The 12,724-nt window shown below is 51.3% G+C and overlaps 6 protein-coding genes across 6 annotated transcripts; all 6 read right to left on the reverse strand.

Moving 5' to 3' along the window:
- Positions 1 to 26: 26 nt before the first annotated feature.
- On the reverse strand, positions 27 to 828 carry N7473_006382 (uncharacterized protein; the record flags this gene model as incomplete). The annotated part of the gene is made up of 3 exons (XM_057152322.1): positions 27 to 237; positions 290 to 361; positions 413 to 828. 3 exons carry the CDS (start codon positions 826 to 828, stop codon positions 27 to 29), a joined length of 699 nt encoding a protein of 232 aa, XP_057010127.1.
- A 578-nt stretch (positions 829 to 1,406) lies between these two features.
- On the reverse strand, positions 1,407 to 2,404 carry N7473_006383 (class II aldolase/adducin family protein; the record flags this gene model as incomplete). The annotated part of the gene is made up of 3 exons (XM_057152323.1): positions 1,407 to 1,763; positions 1,824 to 2,131; positions 2,197 to 2,404. 3 exons carry the CDS (start codon positions 2,402 to 2,404, stop codon positions 1,407 to 1,409), a joined length of 873 nt encoding a protein of 290 aa, XP_057010128.1.
- Positions 2,405 to 2,864: 460 nt separating this feature from the next.
- On the reverse strand, positions 2,865 to 5,347 carry N7473_006384 (alpha/beta hydrolase). The gene is made up of 5 exons (XM_057152324.1): positions 4,900 to 5,347; positions 3,600 to 4,847; positions 3,465 to 3,540; positions 3,354 to 3,414; positions 2,865 to 3,285 (listed from the first exon to the last, which is right to left on the reverse strand). The coding sequence occupies exons 1-5, from the start codon at positions 5,294 to 5,296 to the stop codon at positions 3,058 to 3,060; spliced, it is 2,010 nt and encodes a 669-aa protein (XP_057010129.1). The 5' UTR covers positions 5,297 to 5,347; the 3' UTR covers positions 2,865 to 3,057.
- A 1,198-nt stretch (positions 5,348 to 6,545) lies between these two features.
- On the reverse strand, positions 6,546 to 9,116 carry N7473_006385 (uncharacterized protein; the record flags this gene model as incomplete). The annotated part of the gene is made up of 1 exon (XM_057152325.1): positions 6,546 to 9,116. One exon carries the CDS (start codon positions 9,114 to 9,116, stop codon positions 6,546 to 6,548), a length of 2,571 nt encoding a protein of 856 aa, XP_057010130.1.
- Positions 9,117 to 9,899: 783 nt separating this feature from the next.
- Positions 9,900 to 10,404, reverse strand: N7473_006386 (DUF3759 domain-containing protein; the record flags this gene model as incomplete). The annotated part of the gene is made up of 3 exons (XM_057152326.1): positions 9,900 to 10,069; positions 10,160 to 10,294; positions 10,389 to 10,404. 3 exons carry the CDS (start codon positions 10,402 to 10,404, stop codon positions 9,900 to 9,902), a joined length of 321 nt encoding a protein of 106 aa, XP_057010131.1.
- Positions 10,405 to 11,700: 1,296 nt separating this feature from the next.
- On the reverse strand, positions 11,701 to 12,534 carry N7473_006387 (lipase family alpha/beta hydrolase; the record flags this gene model as incomplete). Its single annotated transcript, XM_057152327.1, has 1 exon — positions 11,701 to 12,534. One exon carries the CDS (start codon positions 12,532 to 12,534, stop codon positions 11,701 to 11,703), a length of 834 nt encoding a protein of 277 aa, XP_057010132.1.
- Positions 12,535 to 12,724: the final 190 nt, after the last annotated feature.

The raw sequence follows: 12,724 nt of genomic DNA on the forward strand, positions 1-12,724 counted from the left end.
TGGGCTGTTCCCACGAGACCTCAAGTCTAAGACATGGAGGGGATGTTGATAGTGTCAATGACCCAGACCTTACCATTTTGCCTCGACTTAAGTCCAGTGTAGGTAGCACTCTGGGCAGTAGCAATGGTGCTACCGAACGTGGTATCGGCAGAAGCCAGGGTGATGGTCGTGTTGAGGTACTTCTGTGCAGCGATAGTGCCGGTGCAGTCACTGTCGCACTCGGTTCCGGTACCATAGCTATTGATAGTCAGTATTTGTAGAGTTGTAAAAAACTGTCCGGGTTACATACCCGGTCATGTATGGGCCAGAAGCACGTGAATAGGTAGAAAGGAGAGCCCCAGTCTCGGCGTTGGTGACAGTCCTGCAAAATGTTAACATCTCCACAAGTCTCCATCTCCACTATGCAACATACTGCTTCCAGGTTTGTCCATCACTCTCCAGATTGTATTCAATCCGAACTTTGTCAGTTCCGCTGACAGGACTTGCAGTGCCATCAAGCTGGCCGAAATATCCGAACACACTGGCTCGGACACACCATTGACCAGTAGCGGCGCCACACCATGAGTTATCAGGCCAGCTTTCCAAGGTAGTCTGGATCAAGTCTCCAGTGCCGTTGGACATGCCTGGCCAAAGGAACAGCTCCCCATTTTGAGTGGAAGGAGCAGCACCGGGGACGATGGTGGTAACGGCGTTGATAATCGTCGACTTGGACGGGCCCAAGGAGACGCTACCTCCCCAGCTATCACGCTTGGTATGGGTAGTTGGTGAGCCGAAAAGAGCGGCACTGGCAAGTCCAGTGCTTGCAAGGAGAGAAAGAAGGACCTTCATGCTTTATAGAGTTGATCGCGAAACCGGTTCGTGAGTTAAAGTTGAGCACTGCTGATCCTCATATTTATCCGGGTGGATTACTCCTTTTATGCAGTTTTGAGGGGCAGAACCTCCTTCTACTTCAGTGGTGGAAACACATAAACTCGTTGTGCCCAGGAAATATTAAGCCGTTGTTTCAAAGTAAAACACCTTTAGTAGAAGCGCCAGCTAGTTGAAACGGTGGATCCCCGCACCGTCAAGACGGTGATTGACGCATTAATTTCTACCAAACGAGAAACGGACAATCCTACCAACGCGGAGAAGTCTCCGGTTTGTGGATCATATTCTTCAACAAGGCTGACGGAGCTTGTCTGAGCTTGTATTCAACCAGTGGAATCGTGAACAACATAAGATTGAAGGATAAGTGGGGAGGACCCCGTTTTCTTTAGTGTGGTCCACCCCTGTCATCGCTATATACATTCTGGTCTTGCAGAGAACGAGAGAATCCATCCCCGGAGCCACATCCGAGTCTTGGAGTCTAGCACTATCCTGTCAGGCTGGCCAGATCGCCCTCAGTTGGGGCGGCCTTGATTCCTAATTTATTCCAGATAGTCTCCGTTAGTCTCCTTATGGATGACATCAAAGAGGGGCTTCGCGCTGAACCATCCAGCCAGCGGTGTCCCAACAGTCTTGTATGTGAACGCAGCGTCCGCATCATCAATCTTCACAGTCTGGCCACCACGCCCGGTCGCCGCAGCGTCGGCAAGTAGTTGGGCATGGCAGCATTTCTCCAGACTCACGAACCAGAAAACGGTCTCTTCAATGCTCTTGCCGACAGTGAGAAGACCGTGGTTCTGTAAAAGGGCAGCTTTCTTGTTACCCAGCGCTGCAGCAATATTGTTGCCTTCTTCTTCGGCGAGGACAACGCCGTTGAATTGCTTGTATACAACATGGTCCTATTTCCGACCGTGTTAAATTTTGTTTCATCGGCAGTATTGCTTCGAGAGGCCACTTACATCATAGAATGCACAGGAATCCTGTGAAATAATATCGAGTGGCCGACCTAGCGAACAGAATGCGCGCCCATACAAACTGTGGCTGTGAGCTGCGCACAAGACGTCGGGCCGAGCAGCGTGAATAGCAGAGTGAATCATGAATGCCGCGGCGTTGAGCAGGCGATTCGGTCCTCCATCAATGACCTTGCCTGCATGGTCGACCTGAATCAAATCCGACGCCTTGATCAATGAGAAAGCAGTACCGAAGGGGTTCACCCAGAAAGTTGTTGGATCGACTGGGTCGCGAAGCGTGATGTGGCCAGCGACACCTATTGCAATAAAAAAATCGTGAGCATCTCCGCTTTGCCTTCTACAAAAATTTCATGGTTCATACCCTCATCGTATCCATTCTTGCCAAAAATCCGGAATGCAGCAGCCAGGCGACCCTTGAGATACTCTCGCTCCTGCATCTTATCCTCGAACTTCGGCATGCTCGGCATCTGCATCTTGACCTTTGCCTTTTCGGTGCCCGCCGTCTGACTCGACTGCGGGGCCTGCACGGCGATGTTGCTAACAGTTTCGGTTGCTGTTGGGGGAGCCATGGTGAATTATTGCAAAGTGGTGATAGATGATATTTTACTCGCTGTAGTTGCGATAGAGGTTCACGAGATCAGTTATGAAGTCGTTCAGGCGGGGTTCTGCAGATTATCATTGCAACCAGATTGGACGGAATCCTGCCGAGGTCCTCAGTTCTCCGCAGCAGTTGCTCCACGTCGGCCACTTCTCCGGTCAGCAATTCAAGGTTTGTGGGGTACTGCCCGAGGTTATCCTCTGCTACAGTATCCACGAGATACTAAGGCTGATTGTGAGATAGGATATCATGATCAAGACCCACTCGGAATTGAGGTCGTGAATCCCGATCTCAGATGTCTTTTAAGGCGCTTGTACGCTTATACGATGGAAAGGAACAGCTCTACCGGGATAATAATCACCGAGGAATTCAGTTTAGGCATTAAAAAACTGACAACCCAAGTTGACCTGAATTACAGAGAGATAATACAAGTCCATTCAATTCAATCGCTGGTTACTGACACAAATGCATAAATAACGACGCACGCTCTCGCACGCTCTAAAATGATACACAAGTTCTGATCGACAGTGACTTTGTCGCTCAACCCATCAAAAGATGGTTTGAATTCCGAAAGGACGCCGACAACAAGACGGCATAAGCCCATCATGATTACTAAAAGTCCAGTCATAGTTGCACATTTGGGAGGAATCCATGTTCAACCTCAGCCATTAGTGCGTCCATGAGCTTTCGGTCAGCGCAGGTGAGATCTTGCGCCTTGACTTGCTGATGGGAGCCGACCAGCGGCTTTAAGTCCGCCTCGCAGAGAGTACCGACGGCAGGCAGTTCGCCAGTTTGGAAGTAGTTGCGGATCGCCTTTGCGACGCATAATGAGGGGGCGGCGATGGTGGTGTGCTGGGTGGGTATCAAATAAATTAGTTAAAGTGCGCTTTAAGCCAACCGCAGTAGATCGATCGACTTACCCCTTCGGAATCTTGCTCGAGTAATACAGACCCGGAGAACTGCTTGGCCATATGTTTTGCGCTGGCTGGGGTTAGTGACTGGTTTTAGCGTTGAAGGACAGGTCAACATACCTGTGCAAGGGAGTGACCGGGTCAAGGGTATTTGAGACGAACAGCATTGGGTGTGCGGTAACTCCACCCCATGGACCTAGACGTGTCAGCATTCTTGCAGTAAGAACGGAAATTGTCAAAAGACCCTCTGCCTACCCGTGAACTTGTACTTTGCTTTCGCCTTCCATCCCACACAAGACAAATGAACCTGAGCCCAATAATCTCCCACAGTCCGACTATCACTCACTAAGCCAGCCCAAAGCTCCCGAAACTCATCCAAGGTGAAATTTGTCATATACTCAGCATCCGTACAAAGGATCGCCGCGCTCGCGTACAGAGTGTTATCCAGCCCGCTGGCACATTGCGAAGACCACGGCCCTGCTAATTGACACTCAGGAGACGGACAAGCTCCGAAATGTCTGCGATGTTTGAAATCCGCTATCGTGACTGCATTTCCCTTCGCAAGCTCGCTAACATGGCCTGCCAACACATGGAATGCGAGTAAAGGCTGATAGACCGCAACACGGAGGATGTTCTTTAGATCTGTCCAGGTCACAACTTCCGGACCCCGGGTGGCAGATGCCATCACCGGGAGGGAGGTGTTTAGGAGTTGGTTTTCGATGGTCCAGTAGGCATCGTTGATCGTGTCGGATCCCCCTTCTGCGTAAAGGGGACATCCCTCGGGCCCGGCTTCGTGGCAGTACTCGCCGAAACGATCGAAAATGGCATCAGCGTCCATGACTACGTTCGGTCCCCGTCCCTCGTAGTACCTGTCCATATTGACCACGCCATCGAGGACCGCTCGAGCAATTCGATCAGGATGAAGTGCAGCAAAGGTTGTGCCCAGGAGAGTCCCGTAAGACCGACCCCAGTATAAGAGCGGTTCCCTGTCAACATGCCATTGAGTGCGTCTCAGAATAGCACGCGACACATCTGGGCCATGTTTCAGATCAAATGCCTTCTGGGCTAATTGACCTTGTTTCTCGCGCCATTCACCATGGCGCTCGATTATAGTAATCATATCCCGAGCTACTAGTGCAGTGCTCACGTAATCCATCATCACCTCATCACCCTGCGCTCCATCAGCAGTCATCTCGTAAACGGAACATCCAGAGTTCAGCGCGTGCGTCCGTAGCCAGTTTTCCTCCAAGGACTTTGGGCCACTACCCAGCATCCCCTCGGCATCAACCTGTAACTCCCAATTCCGTTGAGAAATCGAGTCGGGAAAACACGTTATTGCCGGCGTAGTGGACCCAACGCCTCTAGGATCAAATCCGATGATGTCGAAGTACTTATCGCTCGCGTTGAGTGGGACTGTACTCGGGTCATTCTCGGAGTCGACGATGGTCTGTAAATTCCGACCTGATAAGAATGCTTGTAGAGTTCCAGGACCACCGGGGCCACCTGACAACAACGTTAGCTACCCGTTTTTCAAGATGGGCGATATGAGTCTTACCAGGGTTGATTAACATGGCTCCCCCATAACGAGGATCATCGATGGGGACTATGGCTGGAATCCGAACTACCGCTAGAGCAAATGTTCGCCCTCGCGTGGTATCGGTTCGATTGTAATCCATCGGCACTTCGAGCCGGGTACATTGGAATCCATCTCCACAACCATGGTACTCTAGCGATTTGGAGGGACTGATGTTTTCCCAACTAAAGGGCTTCGCGGCGGGTGTTATCGTCGGTATTGACACTGGAACCGAGTCTCCCTTCAGAGCTGGCAGCGTCCACCATAGGAGACACAACGTCCCAACAAGAAGATAGACCAAGGAAGCACTCTTCTTCTCTCGTGGCATCCGCCAGGAACGGACAGAAGGCGTCAAGCTGCTTGTTTTGCAGTCCTCCATGACTCGCACCTCCACCAGATAGCATAAATACCCCTGGGGATATCTACCAAGTCCTAAAGCTTCTCAAGACACACCAAACAAGCTCAGAATACCACGATGACAGCCGCGACAGAAAAAAACCCCCCTCAGGGCCGAGACAAACACATGAGAAAATTATCAGATAAGAACAAAGACCCCAACTCGACGGGCTGAACCATGGCTAGCGGATCGCAGGATCCGCGGGGGTGGGGAGTATTGGGCCAGCAAGGCCTATCACACGCTGAGAATGTGGCGGTCGGGAGCTGATCGATCACGATGCTCCATTCACGCCCTGCGCATTTGGTTGGGGCCTTTTGCAGTGGTGCTGTATTTTTCTTCCCTGCATATGGGGCATGCAGACGGGAAAAGGCAACCCTCTGCTGCTGAGAAATCAGCGCTTGCTATTGGGTGAGTGGTCTAGTTGCGCTCCAGCAGGCTGAATGGTCGGCCAGTGAAGCCCCACTGGTTGCCTCTTCGTGTGGAGTTGGGATCGCGAACTCGAAGATCAGCGAGATACATGATGCACAGACTCTTACTCTGAGCATTATGATCGGCGTTGATCGTGGTTTGAAATCTTTGAGATGACAGGGGCGCGATCTGCCTTGACGCCAGTGGCTGCTTCAGGATCAGAAATCAGAAGTGGATGGATGCATTGACCATTGTAAAGGGGCTCACGATACGATGCCACGATAGACTTCCTGGCAACTGGAGAAAGTCCATGATGTGGTAAGAATAAATAGTCATGCATGATAGCGATAGGCTCCATAGCTTCTGACAAATTGAACACTGAAAACCCTGGAGATGTCAAGGTCCCAGAGCTGTAACACGCATGTTGAATTGGTTTGGAGGGGAGGAGCCACTGCGTTGAGAGCTTCAGGCGACGGCGACAGGCCACATAGCCGAGTTCTCAATTTCTACAAAAGATGCATCAAGTATTCCTATCCCAGCCGTCTCGAAAATCGGACTAAATGATATGACAAGAGTCGGAAGAATTTTGTTTCATAAGTAACTAATCATATATTGAAAGAATAGAAAAATGTGCAAGCGTTTCTCCTGGCTGGCCATGTAACATACTAATTTGAGATGGATTTTTTTGTCAGTTTAGCCAATGACCTACCTGTATCTGATGAAACGCCAAAAGATATTCCATCCCGTAGTAAATAAAGCCCAGGACAAGTAGACCGGCCACCGTGAACGCAAGAGTCTATCTCCAGACTCCATAATTTCCTCATCAATCTTCCCGACTTCGTTTGCGTGACCCTGGTAACGGGCCATTATCTGAGCCTTTGCCCCTTGGTAGATCTGGGGCATTGTTCTCAACAGCTTCTAGATATGCCACGAAGGATGCCAAGGAGTTGAAGTCTTTCCAATCTTTCCGCGCCCTCCTCTTGATAGCAGGCAAGGCGCGGTCGTATAAGTGCCTGAGCTCATCCCAACCGGGCCTCCGATAATGTGGCGCAAATTGCTGGAGCCACAAAGCAAAGTCTCGAATCTTCTGGTGCTCTTTCTGAGATGTGCGGAGATACCGAGTTGTTGCTTCCGTGGGTGTGAAGCTCTGTGCAGACTGGTTGATGACGAAGACGCAGACATCGAACCATGTCATCTGGGGACGCTTGCTGGCGTAGGCGTTAAATTCTCCCATTAGACTAGGGGCAATACAGCGTCGACCAGCGGCTACCTTTCGATCCTCGGTGTAGTATTGTGGGTATTTTCTGAAGTGTACCTCCATGTGTCCGATGAAGTTCCGGCAGGACCACCAGTCTCTGCCATCGGTAACTTTGAGATAGGGATCTGGTGGGGCTGGTGACGACATTCTGCGCGCCTCTAGTTTGCGCGCACCTGGAGACGTCGGACCATTGCCTGGTCGGGCTGGTAAATGACCAGGAGAGGCTTGCGAGCGGACACTGGAGCCATTCAGTGATTTCGGAGCCTGCTGATTGTTGCCCTGGGCTTTGCCTGCACGAGCAGGCGAGCGCCCCCTGGGGCCGGGGGGTGGTGATCGCTGGGATGTCTGAACACCGGTTGATGCGTCTCGAGGGACGGGAATCCACCCACGGGTAGTCGTCGGCTGGCTCCGCGGAGGTTGCTCCTTTTTCAGCTCTGCCTGTCGCTGTGGAAGGGTGTCCTCGATATCCTGCAGGTAAACAACATACTCATCGTAGGTCTTGAAGTAGGAAAGTGGGCGATGGGCCCGGTTCCGGATGGATGTAACAACCCCCTTTTTCAAAAAGCCCATTCGATCCTGGAGACTGACTTCAGCTTTTAAAAAAAGGGCCAGCCCTTGCAGCCGTTTCGAGAATGATTGGACTGTTTCACCCAGCGTCTGTTCGCTATTTTTGTATCTCTCAAAGACCGTCGCGGAAATGACGTCGGCTGCGTCCCGTGGTACCCCGTCTAACATGGAACCGTTATCCCGGGCTTGCGGAGACGCCCAGGCTGGCTGGGATTGTTGATTCATCGAAGTGTTGCTTTGGGATTGCGGCGGTTGCTGTGCAGCTGGGTTCTGGGCCGTCACGGCGTTCGTTGTTAGGGTTGGGGTTTGAGGTGTTGCTTTGGGACGGGGTTGCTCGAAAGACCTTTTCACCACTTCCTTGAGTAGGAATGTGCGGAAACCCTGCCAGGTCTGGGTACGATCCTCGAGGGCATACCAAGCTTCTCGCGGCGTGGAGGCAAGGTGTTGTAAGCCAAGCTTGACCTGCCGATATTCCCGGTCCTTGCTGTAATATTGTGGTGCCTTGGAGAAGTGGGTTTCGAGAGCAGAAACAAAATCCGTGTACTCGTCCCGGCTCCGTCCTTGATATGGCGGCACCTTCTCTAGCGTGGAGTCGGCAGGGGCGCCCGGTGTGCGTGGGCGGTCGAACCATGGGCGCTGTTGCTGTTGCTGTTGCTGCCCCTGCTGCTGAGGCGGCGGCGGCGGCGGCCGTACCTTTTGCTGCTGTGCTTTCTGTTGCTGTTCTCTTTGCTGTTGTTCCTTCAGCTGCTGTGCCCTAAGCTGCTGCTGCTCCTGCAGTTGGTGTTGGTGTTGGTGTTGGTGTTGCAGCTGCTGCTTTGATATCTCGGGAGACGATGCTGTAACCGCATTTGGTCGCTGCGCGGAAGTCGAATTGACCACGCCATTGCTGATCTTGGGAATTGCGAAGCTCTGGACCTGAGTTGGTGTATTTGCTAGCTCGCGTTTCACAGGAGTAGGCGTATTCTGAGCCTGCCCATTTAGAGGCTGCCCATTTAGAGGCTGCCCATTTAGAGGCTGCCCATTTAGAGGCTGCCCATTTAGAGGCTGCCCATTCGGAGCCTGGCCGGGTGCCCTCGGCGTCTGAGGCTGTTGAACTGCAGCGGGCAGAGGCGCGACGGGAGGTCGACTGACAGCCGGCGAGGCCGCTGCCGGTGCATTGTTTGGCTGATTTGGCGCTTTCGCTAGCGGCTGCGGGGGTTGGGGTTGAGGTGGAAGTGGAAGGCTCGCGATCGGAGGACTGGCCAAGGTAGATGTAGACGACGGCGGAGCTGGGCTGTTCTTCGGGGAGGCCGAGGCAGCTGCGACGCTGTAGCGGTGACGGGAAGCTTCCAAAAGCTGCTGTTCCACCAAAATTTGTTCCTGCAACTCCGCGACTTGTCTCTGCTTCTTCAATTCCTCCAATTCTCTTGTCATGCGTCGGATTTGAGCATCGAGTGGGGATTCGCTTTCGCTTGTGGCTCGTTCCATCTTTAGTCGCTTTCGAGCTGCCTCGAGACGCAGTTGGTCGGCCGGAGAGGTGCCGTTAGCCAGATTGGGCCCGTTGAATGGGGTAGACGGGCCCTCGGACATGGTTGGGAGGTTTCGTGTGGGGTATTCGCAAATGGGATTTGTTGGAAATTCCCAAGGTATTGAGGGGGGTGTAAGTGGACGAAATGTAATCGATGTGGAGGAGATCTGATCTCCATTCTGTTTATTGTGTGCCAATTGCCAAAGGGGGCGCGGAATTGTGCAGGTGTGTGGGCGGTGGAGGATTGAAGCATGTGAGCTGTCACTTGTTGCTCCCGCGTCTGGCTGAGCTTCCAGACTGCTGCGTACAGTGAAGTGCGGTGTATCGCGCAACTAGGGCAAAATCATTCTAGCCCTCTAGTCTTTGCTATCCAAATAAGTATTTTTCAGATTTACAGATTTACAAGGGAGCTATGGCCCCATCTTCAACTGAAGGGCCTATCTTGTATTCCAGGTCGAAATGACGAAGTGCCGAAAGGGTAAATCCTCGCCTAACCTGAATTATGTTTACGAGCGCAGAAGGCTGTATACTATTACGGCCTGACAGTGCTGGTAGCTGCAGCTAACTAGTCATGTCCGTAGGATTTGAGCTACTAGTAGGTAGCCGACATTTCTATAGGGCCCCAACAAGCGACAGGAGGCAGGAAGCAAGATTCTGGATGATGGGTACAAACGAAGGTATTACTGCTACGACCACAAGATGCATGAAAATCATGGTGTCTGGGATAGAAGCCCAGCCTTTATCATTCAATCATCATTGCATATCTCGCATAAACCCGCCGCATATAACGCTCCATTGAGCAAGCTTCATGCATAATAATAGTCTCATATGGACTTTTCCAGCATTTACCAGCGACCACTGTTACCCATCGACTCCTCAGCACGCTCACGAGCATGACGCTTAGCCTTCTCCCGATCAATATAGTCCAGACCCCTGGTCTCAACCTCACGGTCAACAAAGGCACCAATAAGGCCAGCAACGACCTCCTTGGCCTTGGCGTGGTTGTCAATCTTGCCTAGTCAGTCATAGGAAGAAGATAGTAACTATCAGCTGTTTGATACTGGATATGGAAAGTATGGTCGGGACTCGGGGATGTAGTATATACCGTTGCGAGCCTCGTGGTCCTCATAAGCCTTCATAGCCTCGTAGGCGGCGGCACCACCGATCAGCTCGTGAGACCACTTAGCCTCGTGAGGGCGGTTGGTCACCTGTTCGTGGTGACGGTACTCCTCGGAATCGTCTAGAGAGGAAGAGGGCTGGTTAGTCTCGGATGTTGCGGATGTTTCATATTGGACTAGTTATAGGATAGGCGATGGGATGATAGAAGCACGTACTATCGAAGAAGCCCATGATGACTGTTTGTTTGTAGTGGAAAGGTCTGAGGAAGAGGTTGGAATGGTGAAAGGATGAGAGTTATACAATGTACCGTAGGATAGAGGGGGGGGTCTAAGAGGGGCATCATGTCGCGCCTTTTATAGTCGAACCACTCTCTTGACAGTACAGAGCCACATGTATATGATCCTAGGTCCCACTCTTGCTTATTATTGGGTACCAAATCCTCTTGTCAGCCAAGCATAAAAATATGGTCACCTTCCGAGTCCCGATATGCTGACCCCCGCCTCGCTCAGCGTGTGTCAGACAATCCCTACGAGACTCGATTTCGTACGATAATAGTGCAAGAGGCTCGAGTCCAATCAGTTAGCCGGATAGCAACTTCTTGGACGAGCTTAGGCGAACTTAGCTTCATTCAATACATACTTGATCAAGTATATGCAGAATGCCATCATTCGATGTTGTTCTCATCTGATCTTCTGTTCCTCACTTTACTCTTTTTAGCGGTGGGGTGGTGTGGATTACTCGGGTGTTGATTGGCCGATCAGCGTTGAAGCTTCGCGGCCATTGCCGGTTGCCGGACTTTGTGTTCCCACGGGATCGTGGATTTGGGAAGTTTCACAATTGAGCGTCTCCACCATGAGAATGGTTCAGATGTATGTAAATATGTGGCTACCTACAAAACGTGGGCACATGGACAAGTACTAGAGTCAAAGTAACGTATGGCGGAGGTACTTGGAGAGAACGAGAGTGCCACATCGGCACCAGCGAAGGACACGAAAGAACATAAAGTGATACCTATTGGCAAGCTTTATCGTTTCCAGAATTAATGGGTGTATGGCCTGTAGAAGTATAAAGGTAGATATTTTTCAAGCACCGCCAGGTCCAGGGTGGTCAAATGTAGCCACACTCAAAGTACCAAGGCCCGGTGAGAGACTTGCGTGTGGCTAATAATCATTCGGATGCAGGTAGTGGATTATCATTGAACTATTGATTCCCTTACATCTGCTCAAATTATGCCTTGGAGAAGAAGCAAACGTGCCGAAGGTCGATCAGATCGGAATGTACGATCGATCTATGCACGGGGGTCGATGTAGATCACTGCACGCTGTCGATTGACTCTACTCAGTACTTATAAGTTCTATCTAACCAACATTATTACATATCAAAACTTCAGCGGGTTGAGTGATATGACCATGCGATATGCAATTTGTACAATGATTAACTATTACTTATATCCATGTAAAAAAAAAAAACCTATCAAACGTCTCAAATATTGACCCGAGACCCTCAAAACACACGAGTACCTACGTCTTACGCCTTACCAGGCGACCCAAGCAAACACACAAACTTGCGATCAGGAGTATCATCCAGGACATTCTTCACCAAATTCCACACATTCAAATCATACGCCTCGCCAATATGTCCCACCGGATCAAGCGGACAAGTATCCTGAACCCAGCGATTCGTAACACCATCCTCATCAATAAAAGAAGTCTTTGGCGGGGTAACCAGCTCATCATACTTCGACGCAATGATAGTAACCTTATTACCCTCCTGCACGATAGGCGTACCATCATTCAACCGGGTAATAGCCGCACCACCACTAACCAAATCATCGCACGCACCACAGCCCACAGCATCGAGGACATCGCCGACAACAGTGCGCGACGCGTTACCCAGTAGATACGCTAGATCGATCAGACCGGCGAAACTAGTCGCGTGTGTAGGCGGGGCGATAGCGGCGATTTTATCGATTAGTCCGCTGACACCTTCGAACTTGGGGACGTAGAGGGATTGGAAAGCGCCCTCGGAGTGGCCGACTAGATCGACTTTGGTCTTGCCGGTCTTTTGGAGGACTTCTTTGATGTAGGCTGCGATTTCGGAGGCGGATTCGTTGATGGGTTTCAGGCCGCCGACGAAGGGGAAGCCATCGTAGGCGCCGTAGGTGAGTGAGAAGGTGCAGTAGCCTTGGTTTTGGAGCCAGTATTGGAGGTAGTTTAGGTCTTCGTAGTAGGTTGCGCCTAGGCCGTGGAGGAGGACGACTGGGTTGGAGTCTGATGTGCAGGAGAAATCGTTGATGCCGGTTGCAGAGGCGGCGGAGGCTGCGAGGAGCGAGGTGGTGAGGACTGTGCGGAGGGAGGGCATCTTGATGCTTGATGATCGTGGACTTGATAATTGCCCGGTACTAGTGGTGATAGTTGAGCAAAAGAAAAGTCAAAGTATGCAGGTAATAGACTCTATCAATGATGGATGCAAGTCATGTCAAGGGCTTTTAATCGTTTGGTTTGGCAGCGGGCAGGATCGTGATCCTCCCGAGGTTCGTCTTCTCCTTTTT

This window comes from Penicillium subrubescens (genome assembly GCF_028828155.1).
Source record: "Penicillium subrubescens strain IBT 31985 chromosome Unknown utg000004l_segment0_segment0, whole genome shotgun sequence".
NCBI classification, from domain to species: Eukaryota; Fungi; Ascomycota; class Eurotiomycetes; order Eurotiales; family Aspergillaceae; genus Penicillium; species Penicillium subrubescens.